Source organism: Perna viridis, chromosome 10 (assembly GCF_037379345.1).
Source record: "Perna viridis isolate PV_CMFRI_1.1 ecotype Kerala chromosome 10, ASM3737934v1, whole genome shotgun sequence".
Taxonomy (NCBI): Eukaryota; Metazoa; Mollusca; class Bivalvia; order Mytilida; family Mytilidae; genus Perna; species Perna viridis.
In genome coordinates, this window is record NC_142454.1 from 26,987,837 (window position 1) to 27,005,228 (window position 17,392).

At 32.4% G+C, this 17,392-nt stretch overlaps 1 protein-coding gene across 5 annotated transcripts in view; it reads right to left on the minus strand.

The window, feature by feature from the left end:
• LOC148605188 (uncharacterized) overlaps positions 1 to 17,392 on the minus strand; it is a 29,706-nt gene that overhangs the window by 9,287 nt on the left and 3,027 nt on the right. The window contains exons 2-6 of one of the 5 annotated variants that reach the window (XM_088549222.1): positions 15,294 to 15,405; positions 6,205 to 6,378; positions 3,847 to 3,915; positions 1,962 to 2,053; positions 356 to 455 (exon numbers count right to left, since the gene is read on the minus strand). In XM_088549222.1, coding sequence (XP_088405348.1) covers positions 356 to 455; positions 1,962 to 2,053; positions 3,847 to 3,901 — 247 coding nt within the window. In that variant the 5' untranslated portion in view covers positions 3,902 to 3,915; positions 6,205 to 6,378; positions 15,294 to 15,405. Of the gene's footprint in view, positions 1 to 355; positions 456 to 1,961; positions 2,054 to 3,846; positions 3,916 to 6,204; positions 6,379 to 7,748; positions 8,351 to 15,293; positions 15,406 to 17,392 lie in introns of those variants that run through there. The other 4 variants (XM_088549223.1, XM_088549224.1, XM_088549221.1 and 1 more) reach the window with 4 other exon arrangements.

Genomic DNA, 17,392 nt, shown 5'->3' on the forward strand with positions numbered 1-17,392 from the left:
TACAAATAATTAGGTGGCTTTTCTTACAGGGTTTACCACACTGCTTTGTCACATTGGCATTTATTTCTAACAAGCTTAGTACCAAAATCATTTCTAATTTTCAACACACTTGCTTTTCCATCGTATTTTGAGTACTTCTGGAAGCAATGAACTTCACATTCAGATCTTCATATTCATTTTATTCTAATGCGTCTGATGAGAGTTATTCCTTAAAACATATGAACAGCATATCGAAATGTGTAGTACAAATGATCGGTTATTTGTGTATCGATATGTTTTCTAAATATCAAAACGTAGTATGTTTAACTGTCGCGAGCGAACACATCGTTCGAAGGCAACTTAAACCAAACCGTACCTTCGTTAACAGTTTCTAATCTGCACTTGTTTCTTAGAAACTCTAATACACTAAATGTTTTCGGCTCTGCAAGTCTACCCCCCTTTCCTGAACAGTCATCCTGAAAAAAAATTGAAGTTACTGATACATTGTTGTTTTTATGTTTACTCATTACATTGAAACTTAATCTTCACTGTAGACGTTTTCGCTGCAACACACATGCGTACTCACAAAAATTTGCATACTACATTTGGAAAACGGTTATAGTGTAATTTAAGGCTGACTTATTTTCGGTACAGTTTAACCTCTGTTAGTCGAAGTGTGCAAGTTTATTAAAAATAAAAGGTATCTACAGATCTCAGCGATTTCCTTGTAACAAGCGTATGCACCTTGACTTGAAACACAAATCAAATATTCTGGCGTCGAATTTACAAAAAATCGGAAGAGTAAAGTTGATAGTAAGTAATGACGCCACAACCTTAAATAGTATTGTGACGTCATAAGTTACGATCAATTTCACACTTACGACTTTTTGTGTGCACGCCAGAGATAATCAATATCCAGGATATCCACAAGTCTGTTTAGTTAATGAGGTTGGATAAGAAACTCGAGTGTCCAAACTTGTTTTATAAAAAGGGTGCAATAAAGTGCTATGTTCAGAGTAAAATTAGGGTTCGATGTGTTGAAGTCCAAGATGTTTTTGTACAAAAGATAGAAGATAATCTATCGAGACACCACGCATCATAGTGGTGTTGTACAGTTAAGGATGGTGTAAACAGGAATATCTCAAAGTAAAAGATTAATCTTTTAGAACAAAGATGTCTGTGTTCAGCAACTTTGCTCTTCGTAAACTACGAAAGTAAAGTACGGATTGAAATGATGTCATATGCATTTGCCCAGTCAAACGTTTATTGGACATTATTTTGCATCATTTTCAAAATGCTTGGTAATACTCTCTATTCAATACAGACCATAATAACTTTAAAATGGGTAATCTTATTGAATACTTACATAATTTAAGCCTTTAAAGTATTATTCAAAATTCGACTGATAAATAAATATTTTGAATGACTTACCTCACGATCATTTTAACATTTGAAAACTATACAGAGAACATTTCTAAAACTTGTATACATCTTTTTTATTTTGTATATAAATGATCCATAAAAATCATTTTTTTACAGAAATTGAATATAAGCTTTGATATAGGCAAATGGCAGAAAACCCCTCTTTGATATTATTTTGGGAGATAAAAAGCAAGTGATAATACATGTATAAACAGAAAAAAAAAACGAATCAAATTTTATATAGTATTACGATTTAAGTACATTGCTTTATAGCAATGAATAAGAAATTCTTACATGTCTGGTACGAGTGAATTTGATTTTATTATGCATTTAAGATAAAAAAATGACAACATTTGTAATGGTCTATGTTTCTTTGTTGTGTATGTCTGTTTTCCATGTATGGTCTTTGTCCCTGGATTACATTCTTTTGATTACCGCTATAACCTTGGTTTCCTTGATTACTCTTTCCCCTTACCAAAAAAAAAAAAAAAAAACACCACACTGGTGTCATGTTATATCATCAAGTCAACCTTTCCTGTCATTAACTAACATAATCGTACCTGTGCGTTATTCCAACCTTTTGTTGTGGTACTAAGCTTAAAACACGAGCCTTCAGAAAAATGCCAGCCATATTCACAGGCGTGAAGTCGTGCTGCAATTTACAAAAGTAATTACTTTTACTTAATGTTTTTTAAATAACGAATGTTAACTCAACTCAAGAGAAAATCGCGGTTTGTATTTGTTCTATTCTTATTGCTTGTTTTTTGTTCTTGTTTTGTTTTTGTTTTGTTTTATTTTTCATGTCGGTTTTTTTTTTAGGACTTTTTATTTGTTATTTTTTTCTTTTCTTTTCTTTATGTTTATCCGATAAATTAATCCATTCGAAAAGCATACTCTACTTCAAAAAGATCTTTTTTTTTTACATTTTTGCTCGCATGCATAATTTCGTCGTTTCTTTGAAATGGGAAATTATTTTACGACATGCAAGATGTCGAAAAAAATATGTTTTGGCACATTATAACATATATAGATATTGATATTTGAACTGATGAAATGGTTGTTGAAAAAATTTTTTTTTATTTATTAAGATTTAATATACACACATGTTTATATATACAAAACAGCCTCATGTGTTTTGCATATGTTTATTCAAGTGAATATATCCTGTAAACAAATGACTCTGAAAACTTGACATAGCATGAGTTAATTTGTATATGAAATTTTAATAATAAAAGTACGGGCAGATGTTTTTGTCAAATTGAAAAAAAAAATACAACAATGTATGCTCTTTGTTTATTGAAAAAGATTTAAGGTCGTACAATATAACATATTTAGTCCTATAAAAGTAATTGCATAATTCGAACAGACACTTCAATAGAATGTATAACCGTCATTTGTACGAATGGCAGCGCCTACAACAACCTTGCGTTTCAAGCCTGAGAGCGTTAAACAGATTTGCTAACGAGTTATGTTTGCCTTCCCTAGTGAAATGTCGCTTCCATCAACTGAGGAGATGAAATAATTAGATTGAGTACTTGTACCCGTCAACCAAGCTGGTCCAAAACATGTTTTTTTCAATTCATATCAGGACTTCCTGCTGTCGCCTATTTATTTAAAAAGCTTGAACAGCTTGTAATCAAAGCGGCCTAGAATTATTATCAATGACTAAAACTTTAGCGTTTTGCTTTCAAACTGAGGCACAATAACTGGTTCGATAACCTCCCGGATGTAACATTCCCAGTCAAGTTTCCTGGAACGGTTACAAAATTCTACTTACAGTAATTGGAGATGCAACCACATATCCGCGGCGAATTTAACAGTTTTCATTATCTTTTTTTGTGTAAAGGCTGCATTTTTTGTATCTGTGCCTTAACTCGTCTATCTGTGGCACTCACAATGACCCTTCTTTCATTTAATCAACGCTCTTAAATTCCGACGTTGTGTTGACAGGCACTATATCAATGTGTTCAGGTTGCGGTTTTAATCAGAAATTGAATTTCCTGGACCTCAATGCAACTGCGTTTACGTAATTTGTTACATTTTGGATAGAAAGGCGTTAATAGAGCATCAATTGACGTTTAAAGCTGTAAGGATAGCTAATGGATTGCGCCGAACCAACCGACCAAGAGACATGTCCTCTCGATTTAACGTCATGTGAAATCGTCTGGAGCTCACTAGCTATAGGTTCTTTACATCATTGTTCCATAAATGTTTTTCTAACCAGTCGACGGGCGATCATGTTTTGCAAAAAGTGACTTTTGTATTGGGGGGGGGGGGTAATTTTTTTCCATGATCATATATATCCTTTTTTAATAATACACGCAATTTATCCTTTTATCGACATGATGTTAAGATTCTTATTTTTAGTTCACAATCAATGCATTGACTTAGAAAGAAATACCGTTGGATTAAAATGTATCAAAGGTTTTTGTGTAATCTACTTACAAACCGCAATAACGATGTATATTCCAAATATCAAAAGAAAACGATGTGTTCTCATTATTACGAATTTACCTGCAATATAAAAAATGTGTACATATCCTTGTGAAATCCAGGAAAGTTCGAAACATAGGTATCAGACAAACCGTAGTCTATATTCATTATGACATTTGAATAATTTGTGCTCCTTTTTACATGTAACAGTTGAGAAACATTTCGATATTATGTAATTGAAATGAAAGTATCATAACAAAAATACCCGATATGGTATGGTTCGTTTGGAGTGCACTTCTATTTCATTTTACTTTCAAATAATTACTAATGATTGCGAATTTATTCATTGCACTCCTCCTCATATAAGACATAATATTAGGTCAATTAGAATATCATATGTTTACAAATTAGCTGAATCGTATCTTACCATGTAACAACGAAAATATGTTTTGACTGAGGTTAATACATCTACTTTCTTATGTGAAAATATGTAGTGCTTAATTTAAATCAAGTGTTGTCCTTGCAAATAATAAAGACAACAGGAAGACAACGGGATAATATTCAACAATTCAGTTTTAAACCGTGAATAGAAGCTAACTTATTAACTCTCTTCTTTTCCCTCTTAGATATCGTTTTAATCGGATAGCAAGTACGATGACTTCGTAAGTCAATTTATTCCAAGTTAGTCTAGACATAAAACGTTGATAGAAAAATCTACCATATAGATGGATTATTCAAAATTTAGTAATTTAAATGTAGAGTAGTAAAGTTATGAAAGATATTTGAATTGCATTACTATTTACCGATTTTCCAATGGTTTTTATAGCCCTACGAAGTTTACATTGTGAGAACAGTGTTCAATTCTATGAAATATCTGATTAACTCTTGATTTGAAAAGCACATTTTTATGACGAGATCAATTCTGAATGTATACATGTTTTACATAAGTCAAGGTCAAAGACAAAGGCAAGACATGGAAAACAGACATACACAACAAAGAACATCAAGTAACTAAAATCATACATACAAAATTACAAAAGCAAATAAGCAACTCGGACTCCACTAAAAACTGGGCGCATGGACTATGTGCACCTCTGCTTTTCTAGAAACACACGCCGAGTTGCTAATAAAAAGTCCGGGTAGACGAAAGACGATATGAAAACTATGACACGTTCAACAAATTGGTTTTCATGGCGCAGATGGATACACCGTAACGATCCACGAGTTCATAATGACTACTTTATCTTTAAATAATTATCTTGTGTCTAAAAATTAACTGTCAATTAAGGAATGTTTTTTTTATGTTAAAGTCTTAATTATAATCTAAAACACATTTGAGAAAATAGTTTAAGTATTTATAGTTCTGGAACAATATTTACTTACAATTGTTATTTCGAAATGCCAAATCCATTTGTTATCATATAAAATTTTATAGCAAAATTATGCAGTTTTTTTCGATCAAAGTTGAATTTGAAGGACTGAAGCTTTCATCTAACAATTGTTTCGTTTCATTGTAACTTGTGTTATTTTCTTTAACGGAATACCAAAATGAACTCTTTAAAAAGATATAGGGAACACGTAAAACGTTGATAGGGACATGTGTTCGAAAAGCTACACTTGTATTCGTAAGTTCAAATCTTAACAAATCTAAACAAATCACTTAATTTTTAAACCTCTAATTTCGTGTTTAAATGTGGGCATTTGCATGAAAAGCGTCGTTAAAAAAACCAGAAATGTGCAATTCAAACCGCCAACGTCGTAACTGACCATCGAGGGGGAGGCATTACTTTATATGACTAATTGTTTTTTTCACTATTTAAGACTATGAAGCACGATTCTTTTTCTGTTAAGGATCATACCTAGAATATACGATATTACACAAACTATTATGCTTTGTCAATGTATACAAATGGTTATGAATTGTAAATACAAAATTACAAAATTACAAAAAAAGATATAGGGAACACGTAAAACGTTGATAGGGACATGTGTTCGAAAAGCTACACTTGTATTCGTAAGTTCAAATCTTAAAACTAAAAAAAACAAATCACTTAATTTTTAAACCTCTAATTTCGTGTTTAAATGTGGGCATTTGCATGAATAGCGTCGTTAAAAAAAAAAACAGAAATGTGCAATTCAAACCGCCAACGTCGTAATTGACCATCGAGGAGGCATTACTTTATATGACTGATTGTTTTTTCACTATTTAAGACTATGAAGCACGATTCTTTTCTGTTAAGTATCATACCTAGAATATACGATATTACACAAACTATTATGCTTTGTCAATGTATACAACTGTTTATGAATTGTAAATACAAAATTGCCCAACTGATAATATCTAGACTTCTTCATGAAGTAATATCTTACCATGTGACTGGGTTAATCTTTGTTGACTAAATTAACTATGAGGCAGTCTATGTATCCTAACCGTTCTATACAGATGACATAGATGTCCGTTTTTCATGAATGTCTGTTAAGTTGTTATTTCAAAAAGTGCAATCAAGCAAATCTAAACCTTTAATGAATCAATACGTCAAAGAACTAAAAGTAGAAAATTATGCAGGTTTATGTCAAATATTTATCAACAAGGTATCATATTTCCCAGGGAAATATATTGTTTGAAATAATGACACTAAATTAAATTCTCCGGAAAAATGATCACATTCATAATATTCTGAATTTTGATTGTGTTATTTAGAGTTATGTAAGGTTAACATGAACACCACTGTAGTAGCTCTGGATTATTAATACGAAGTTGTCCTAATTTTGGAGTTTTATGAAGCATTGTACAAATGTACCAGGGAAATTTTCTTTGGAAGAATGACTCTAAATTGAATTCTTGGGAAGATTGATAATTTGCTATTAATATGCGTAGCTCTCAATTTTAATTACCTAATTATGAGTTATGTATGATTGAAATTTAAGAAGCTCTGGATTATAAGTACAAACTTTACGAATGTCGTAATTTTGGAGTTCTATGACGCATTGTTTAAATGCACCTTTGAAGTTTTATTGTTTTTTTTGTGAATTTGAATGTTGCTCCTGTATATTTTTTTAGAAGCGAACTCTGATGTCCTTATCCTTAAACATCTAACAAAATGCATTTCCTATACATGAATTGATTAATTGATTTATTATGATTTAATTTTGTCGTATTCCTACTGAAAAAAATAAGTCGTAACGCTTTCCCCTAAATACCGCGTGCTTTGCGGAGAAGCAGTGAAAGAATACAAATTTTAAATAGTTGATATGGCTCGGCCCGGAACCAAACCTATGTACTACCGCAATCACGCAAGCATTCAATGCTGAGACCACCGATTCGCCCTGTTTTAGTGAAATTTTCAAAATATTTTAATTACCTATAATGTGTTTCCAGATGTATTTTATACTTCAACTTAAGGATAAGTTATTTTTAATGGAAAACGTACTAGCCATTAAACGAAATTATACAAAGTTGAATTTCTCAATATCTACTTATTTGTTCAATTCAGACTACTATAATTTTCATGTTCATTTCATATTAACAAATGCAAATGGCATGTTATCTAAACATTTTTTGTCGCATCTGCTTATCAATGTTAAATTAAAATACAAAAATATTAATCCACCTTATATACTTTAATCGTAATATTTAAAACAGGACTGCATTTAAACGTTAATATTCAGTTTATATCATAGTGAAATATAGCTATATTATTTAATTTCCTCCCCTTTTCTAAACCAAATAGATGGGACGCTGGGTTCGAAAGCTGGTCATTTTTTTTTTAATTATTATGGATACTTTTCAATTATATAATTTGTACAAAAAATCCTTAATTAAAAAATAAAAATTCATACAAACAACGTTTCATAGCTAGATCTGCAAAATGTACCACCAAACCTCTTTCAAAACTTTTAACTTCTATACTTACAACTGTCAAAGAGGGTCTGCAGTCCTACCACAACAATTGTTACTCCCATAGTGGTATTAATTCAATATGGATCCTGAAAAATTCGAAAGATCTTTTGGAGACAATCAGTTCAACACTATTATCTGAATATAATAGCATTAAAACCTATGATTTTTAAACACTGTATACTTCTATTCCCAATACTCAGTTAAAATCCCGACTTAAAAACATTATACATCGTTGTTTTTCCCAAAAAGATGGTACACCTAGATACAAATATATAGTTCTTGGTAGAGATTCCTCATACTTTGTAAGAAATAATTCCAAATCATTTTCCAAATATACAGAGGAAGATGTTTACAAAATGCTGGAATTTTTAATCGACAACATATTTGTCCAGTGTGGTGAACGTGTTTTGAAAACAGTCAACAAACGGTCGGCATTCCAATGGGAACAAATTGTGCTCTTATACTTCCTGACCTATTCCTTTACTCTTATGAGGCTGACTTTATAGCTGATCTGATCAGAAAGAAAGAATATCATGTCGCTAAATCCTTTAATCTCAGTTTCCGCCATATAGATACATCGCAACTACCCCAAGGAACTTGAGATAAAGGATATTACATACACTGTGAAGTCAGCCTCATATTTTGACCTACACTTAGAAATCGATGGTAAAGGAAAACTATTGACCAAACTTTACGACAAACGTGATGACTTTCCATTCAGAATTGTCAACTTTCCTTTCATCTGTGGCAACATCTCTTCGGCTCCTGCGTATGGAGTGTTTATATCACAACTCATACGTTATGCCAGAGCTTGTCGAAACCACGCAGACTTTTTGTAACGCGCTAGAACCCTAAAAAATAGGCTTCTGGAACAGGGTTATGTTGCTACAAGATTGAAGTCATCACTATAGTTGTTTTATGGTCGTCATCATGAACTTGTGGATCGTTATGGTGTGTCCATCCGCACCATGAAAACTGATTTATTCAACGGGTCGTAGTTTTCCTTTCCTCGTTTGTATACCCCGGACTTGAATTGACGTTTTATGAGCAACTCGGCGGGTGTTTCTAGAAAAGCAGAGGACGCTTACCCTACCGGTGCACCTGGTCCATGCTCCCAGTTTGTCCCAGTCCGAGTTGCTCATTTACTTTTGTTACTTTGTATGTATGATTTTAGTTACTTTATGTTCTTTGCTGTGTATGTCTGTTTTCCATGTCTGATCTTTGTCCCTGGATTACTTTCTTTTGATTACCGCTATAACCTTGGTTCCCTTGATTACTCTTCTCATATAAAATAAGTGCACTATAATAAAAAAACTTGATGGTAAATTAGCTTAAAACATTGGTTTTTTTTATTTCAAAATATTTGTTATCTCCTGATTTGTTATCTGGCGAACGAATCAAATATTGTCTTCTAAATCTTGGTTTTACTGCTGGGATACATTTAAATTGAAGAAATACGATTTTTGTGCCAAAAGTACATAACGGCGGGCCATAAAATATTTGCCTTTTTTTAGATATTTTTATAAATTCAAATATGGAAGACCACAAATCGAAATCAGGAGAGAAGTTTACATGCATGTATATCTTGCCTTGACATATGCATTTGCCTACAATATGAAATTTAGGAAGGAAAAAAAAACTAAATCAACTGAAACCATATTTTCGTTATTTTTTTTTATAGAACGAAGAAACGTTTTGAAAGTAATATATTTTTACGAGGGGTTTAGAAGGTTTCAATCTTTAATTCTTAAAAAAAATATTGAAATACTGGCATATACTGTGTGTATAGGCGCATCCTAGTTTTTTTCCTCTTTCGTCTACACCGGACTTGAATTTTTATGAGCAATCGACAAGTGTTTCTAGAACAGGAGAGGAGGCTTGCCCTTCCGGTGAACCTGGTCCATGCTCCCAGTTTAAGTGGAGTCCGAGTTGCTCATTTGCTTTTGTTACTTTGTATGAATGATTTTAATTACTTCATGTTCTTTGTTGTGTATGCCTGTTTTCTATGGCTGGTACTTGTCCCTGCATTACATTCTTTTGATTACCGTTATAACCTTGGTTGCCTTGATTGATCTTATTCTAAGATGACCGTTATCATTTGATTCGTTTTTGCCATAGGTAGCTGCTATTTTGTATTTGGCAATACCAAATTAATTTATTTTTATGTGATTGTCATGACGACATCATCATGAACATGGCAGCTGTGTTTGAGAAAAAAATAGAATTGAGGGTTCAAGTTACGCAACACGCGAGTGCTATATTTTGTCTGTATAATTAAAAATTAATTTCTATACATAAGACTTCTTTTTCTATATAATTATAATATATATCGATAAGAAAATGAGTAGAACTACACGTTAATTGTCCTGATAAAATATCTTCTTAATAATAAGCAATGGCGCTTAACCGATTTTTGTTTTTTTTGTTTTTTTGTTTTTTGTTTTTTGTTTTTGTTTTTTGTCCCTAATTTATTCATACTCCTCATTTATGGTTCTTGCAGCTTATTTTATTTCCTAAACTAAAACATAAAGAAGATATTTTAAATAAATATTTAAACAAATCACTGAACGCCATCAGTGAAGTAATTCCGTATATTTACGCATGTGTTCATGTACTAAAAACCTCATGTTAAAACTCAAAAGAAAACTATAAATTATGTATAAAGAACGTTAATTGTCATAAATGACACAAACACAATTTTTTTTTCTTGCCAACTTCAAAACATTATTCGTCGTATCCGTAAATTTTATTTCGCTTGGTGTAAAAAGAAAATTGTTAACACAGTTAAAACAGTTGTTGGTATTTTTAACGCTGTTAAACTATTTTATACATATTATATTCCGCATGAAATGAGTAATAAACTTTTTAAAAAAGCAGTTAGTTCCCATCGAGAGATTTAATATATTTGCTCGAAACGTACTAATATTTTTAGGAAAAAAATTATTCTACAAACAATCACCAAACAATCACCAGCATGTTGGCTTAAGAAGTTTAAGAAGCTAGAGATATTTAATGCAAAGTTGTTCATTTAGACTTCTGTGACTCATTGTAAATTTATTATTTTGTTCTTTTTTCTCAAAACCAGATTATTGAGATATATCGATTTGTGCATAACAAATGACCTTACTAATTCAAGTATGCAAATTGAAATACAACTATTTACATGAATAACCCTGCTCCATTTTTTTCAATATTACATTGTATACACTGTATAATATCTAAATTGATTAAAACAAATTTTACTTCAATATCTTTCACCAACAAAAAAAATTATTTACAAGTCTGTCAAATGTGGAAAATTTTGCGGTTTGGAAGGGTGGAGTTCACTGACTTGATTAACTTGAATTCTCGCAGCTTGTTGCATCTATCAAAGTTCAGAATTGTGGGATATAGCTAAAGTACAAATCATAGAATATGAAAACATAAGTGAACAACCTGGACCAATTCTACAGATCAGTTCAAACCTCTCACAGAATTATCCTAAATCTGTCAGAAGATCAGTTCTAGAGTCTGCTCTGCTGACTGTTCTAGCAGAAGAGCCGGCTGTACTAGTAAAACTGTTTTCCTGAGCTGGCTCTGAAAGAACTGTCAGAAGAGCTGGTTCTAGTAGCAGAGCTATCGAAGAGCTGGCAAGAGAACTGTTTAGGACCGGCTCTTCTGACAGTTCCCCTGAGAGGTTATAACTGATCTTATCTGTTAGTATAACTTCAATTTCCACAGATTAAACTGTGAAAACGTAAACCCATAAACAAAACAACAAACAATACAAAAAGCCGAACAGAAACTCCATAGTCAATAAGCAGCTGATTATCTTTTAGAAAATGAGGCATTGTCAGGTTAGCATCCTGTATATATGTACATGTAAATATAGTACTCGTCAGCGACATTCTATTTAGGAAATCAAAAATATCACAAATTGTGTATTAACATCATTCTAGGTGTAATATAAGTAAGATAAGCATCCGAATTTCGTTTAAATAAAAAATGTTAAAATACTATGATTCACCCGAAAAGAAAATTAAAAGATCTCAGGTAGTTATGGTCATCAGGCTAATAAACAAGTGAATCACGTTTTTATAACAAATACAGGTGTTAATCAAAAACATGTATTACGGACATTTACCGGAACCATATCCATTGAACACGATTGGGATTATTACATGTACATGATATAAGAGCAATCAAGGGAACCAAGGTTACAGCGGTAATCAAAATAATATAATCTAGGGACAAAGACCAGACATGGAAAACAGACATACACAACAAAGAACATAAAGTGACTAAAATCATACATACAAAGTAACAAAAGCAAATGAGCAACTCGAGTTCATGATGACAACCATAAAACTACTGTAGTGATGGCTTCAATCTTGTAGCAACATAACCCTGTTCCAGAAGCCTATTTTTTAGAGTTTTATCGCGATACAACAAGTCTGCGTAGGTTCGGCAAGCTCTTGGCATAACGTATGAGTTGTGATATGAACACTCCATACGCAGTTGCTGAAGGGATGTTGCCACAGCTGAAAGAAAAGTTTACAATTCTGAATGAAAAGTCATCACGTTTGTCGTAAAGTTTGGTCAATAGTTTCCCTTTACCATCGATTTCTAAGTGTAGGTCAAGATATGAGGCTGACTTCACACTGTCTGTAGTATCCTTTATCTCAAGTTCTTTGGGGGTAGATGCGATATATCAAATCCCCGAAATTAGGATTGTTTAAAGATAATACGTCATCTATATAGTGGAAACTGAGATTAAATATTCTAGCCAAATGATATTCTTTCTTTTGGATTAGATCGGCCCTAAAGTCAGCCTCATAAGAGTGACGGAAAAGATCAACAAGTACAGGAGCACATTTGTTCCCATTGGAATGCCGACCGTTTGTTGAAAAAAATGTCCACCACACTGGACAAATATATTGTCGATTAAAAATTCCATCATTTTTGATGCAATGCGTGAAGGAATATGAAATAATTGGTATGGATTTGTCTTTGAAATATGGGGGAATTTTGTTTGGTAACGTTTTTGTGATGGAGGATGTTAGCCAAATTAGCCACTGTAGTGGAAGAAATGATCGGTTTTCTTCATCTTAACTTTTCACAAACTGGTTTAAAGAGTTTGTGGAAATCCATATCCAAAATGATGGCAACAAGTCTGTATAATGATGAGGTGGGGTCAGAAACAGGAGTTGCAAGACTTGTTTCGTAAAGGGAGTGTAGGAAAGTGAGAGGTATAGAATAAAGTTGGGTTCTAATGTGAAAAATTCCAAGAGGTTTTTGTATGAAAGGAAGACCATCTATGGAGACATCATGTAACTTAGGCGACGTATAGTGGCGATGGCCATGACTTATATCCCGTCTTGGATTGTTGTCAAATAAATTCATTACATTTGTGCTATTGTTTTATTGGCTAGAAAGGTTTCCTATACTTTTGATGTTGTTATTGCATCCGTAAGGTATTGCAGTACGTAGTCTTCATATCCAGTTCTCCTGTCTTTCCCTACGATAGTTTATACTTAGAAACGGACTGTTCGTATGATGGTAATTTTTTTCTGAAATACGAACTTTCATAGAGAGGATTGAATGATGTTGTTGATTAAAGTGTTGATAAACTGTAGGGAATTTGGCGGTGTTAATTCCCGAACGATGACCGCACATTATTTTGTTTAATCGTTCTTGCGTTTCTCCGACATATACTAAACCACATAAGTTGCATTATAATCCATATATTAAGTTTGTTGATTTGCAACTTAAGTCATCGTGACTTCTTGTATGGAAGATTTTGTTTGTAAGGGAACTGTAGAAGTAAGGGTCGGTTATAAGAATGTAGCATGTTTTGCAGTTTTGAATACCACATTTTGATATGGTACAATATGGTTCGTCATCGTTGAAGGCAAATATATCATTTAAAGTGATGGAACATGGTTTGATAATTTTGAAAAAGTCAAAATGTTTTTAAATGGAATAGATGGTCTGCAGACTGAACGTGTGATTGGGTACTTTTAGTTGAATTGGTCGGGGCACTTTCCATACCAGATGTGAGTGTGCTAAGATTCCCATCTTGGGACACTACATTCTTACAAAACAACCGAGTGTCCGATCTGCTGTCAGGTTCGGACCATTTTATACTGGGCGACGTCCGAGCCAGTTTTTCTTTCATTCCTCTAATTAAGGAATTGATTTTAATTATTCATATCTATTTACTATCTTTGCTGGGGCAAAATAAGTGGTATCAGGTATGTGTCCCCTCGTGCAAGTAAATTGTCTAAAATTATCCACTAATATCATGCTCAGTCAGAATCAGAGCCACAAAAACACGTAGTTATCAAACAATAACAGTACAAATTAAGGTAAAAAAAGTGCCCTCCATAATAGACGAGTTTTCTTGTGTTAAAAGCCATAAGAAAAAAGGAAGATTCGTCAAAGTTATCAAAGTTCGGACAAGTGCTAAAAATACGAGCCTGTCTTAATCTCTTTTTATTTTGTGTTACATTGAACGATGTGTTTATTAATATGTGTTAATCATCTCATAGATGAATATCTCTTTCATAAATGCGTTAATCATCTCATAGATGAATATCTCTTTCATTAATATTAATCCAAATTTTCAATTGTACATTAATTGATTGAAATGTACAATCTCAGTTCGCTTGAAAAACAGAGATATCAGCTGTGACTTTTCGAAGGCGTTCAGTATTGATCCGACGCACCACTTTTGCTCAAAGTAGTATTTCATTTGCGCGAAAAAAAATATATTAACATTTTAGAAATAAGATAATTTTTTTCAACTTGCACCTAAATACAATATTACAGTAATTCTTTTTATATCAGACTTTTTACAATAAGTATAAACTTAAATCTATTTTTTTATCCATAGTTTTCTAAAGAGAGACATAAGATTCATGTCAAATAATGAAAGTATATACATGTACATGCAGTCTATTTCTGTACTCAATTGATACATTTACCGCACATTTTCTTTTATTTTTTGTGTACTTTTGTGTTAGTTTTTTACAAGTTTGTGCATACAATAGCAGGCGAATCAGACAAAAAATGATCGGCATACTGAGTTGATTATATACACCCACTCTAATGGGGTATATTGCAATCAGCTCTATCAGTCTTTGCATTACGCGTTTCTGTAACAGATTCCTCAGCTTCTGTTAAAGGAAATTGTTAAGTGTTTGTAAATTGCTTTTGCACGACGACTTGTACCCAGGTTAGCCGATTAAATGTTTTTTTTTTTGTAGGGATTTCTTAGATATGTGGTATATTGCTTACGCATGATGACTTGTATTGATCCTCGGAAGTTAACCTCCCATTTTCAAGTTGGTTGATTGTAAGCTTCGTTACTATTTTCGTAACAAATTTCTCAGCTCCATTGTAAAGAATTATATGAAACTGATATTAACACACCTTCCACAGTGTAATTATGCAACTGATCACAAAAATCCCTTTCTTGCTGCTTTTTTTTTGTTTTGTTTTGTTTTGTTTTGTTTCATTTAAATTTATTGACTATAATTCATTTTAAAGTAATCGGCATCTCAAATTTGAAACTCACCAATTAAGGCCGGGGATGCTGTATGGTATGTTAAATCCAGGTACACGGGTAAAGATCAAAGGATTTCCAGATTGCGTAATCCTGTCCAGTGACACATGTTACGGTACCCCTGCTGTCGATTGTAAATTTAATACCTGCACAGTTTACATGTATATTGTAGCAAATTCTATATCAAGTAGTGTATTTAATGAATAGCCCAGTAGAATAAGCTCTTAATGCATTTTCGTATCTATTAAAACAGTTAAGCTGTTAGCACGAACGTTTTCAGTTATCCAGGACTACGCTTGTTTTTGTTTTTGCTTTGTTTTTTTTTAAACAACCATTTTGGCAAGTGAAAACGAATCATGTGATCGGAATATTCTAAAACAGATCAAAATGATAAATTTATTAAATAATATAAAATTAGATTATTATTGTACTATTTGATTCTGAATACTCTTACTAAATGCTTTATAATTACATTTATTACTAAAATAATTACTGCAGATCGTAGCCTGAGGAAAATCATACTTTACTGGTTATACATGTAACATGGCAATACATATATATACCGAAATTTATAACCCGACACAAAATATTATTGTATGTTTTGACAGATGACAATATAGACTTACTACGTTTTCTCACATTGAACTTTTATATTAAGTCATACATTTACCTTTTGTCGTTCAAGTTTATTTAATGTTAAATATGTGTACTTGTATTACTTATGATATATACTAGAAGCCTGGGAATATAAATGTCTTTTATATATTGTCTTCTAGAGGTCTATAAATGAGCGCAAAGCACACGGTACACGGTACACAGAATGCACAGGGCACACTGTGTACAGAATGGGAATATTGGGAATGTTGACTGATTCAGAGAGTGTTCAACCTTGTCTCACATCAGTTTCCCACTGAGCGACCTGTCAACATTTTTATTAACCCTTATAGCATCAACACAGAGCTGTGTTGCCAACATCAAAATTTTCACAAAGTGAAAAAAATGAACCCATTTTAACCATAAGGACAGCTTTCTTATTCAACTTGTTTTTCTTCTTATATATTATGAAGATAAACTTTGTAATTGTGTTATAATAGCGAGCGCCTATCCACTTGCTAAACATCACCTATAATCAGTTTGTTTGGAAATGTTTGATTTGCTCCTTAATTTTAATTTTACCTTTTTTGTGTTTTATTAAGTGCCTGTATATAGTTTTCGTTGAATAGTTCCCTACTTTTTTATATTGCATATGAAATGTGAGTTATGGTTTTGCTTTACCCTGTGACCCTTCATCTCAATAAATTATACAATATTGAAAATATTAATTGATTCTGTGTTTGTTTTTTTTTTTTTTTTTATTTCATGGAAGATTGTTATTTGTATTGGTTTGAAGGTATATGCCTGCAAGTTATAAAAATACTGAATACAATGAATTATAGTTATAAATCAAAGACTGAAGTCTTCGAAGTCGATAATTGTCAAATATTCCTTGCCATTTTGTATCATTTTGGCTAACTTCAATACCCGAAATGATACAAATGCAAGTGACTTCCGCTAAAATCTTGGTTTCCTTGATATTATTGTGACTGTCCTTTTTCGTAACCGTTATGATCCAAATGTTTTCAATCATCCGGAACAAGATTAAACAACTGGATATGGCTATATATAAATATCGGTATCCTGATAATATATGACCTTTATACAACCAGATTTAACAAACGCCTGTTTTTGAATCGGAAACTGGTAAATATTACATAAAATCAATGCTAACCGATCATTTTATCTTTTAGAACTTCCCATTCTAATACAAACAAAAACACGCGAAGACATGTGTATGATATGTTTTTAAAAAGGTACGTTGCAGCGAGTTTTAGGTCGCTTATGATATTGACCAGGGAAGCGGTTTAGGAACCAGATTTAGCTACATATTTGAAGAGTGGTGGTTTAAAATTAGTTAAGTTTCATTCATATTGATTTTCAATGCTGCCAAATAACTTCCTTTGCTGAAAATATTTTCCATTCGTTATTTTCAATAGATAACAATTTGATTTGTTTTTGTCTTTTATTATTCATGTATGCTAATAAAACAACGGAGCTGGTGTTTGGTTACAAGT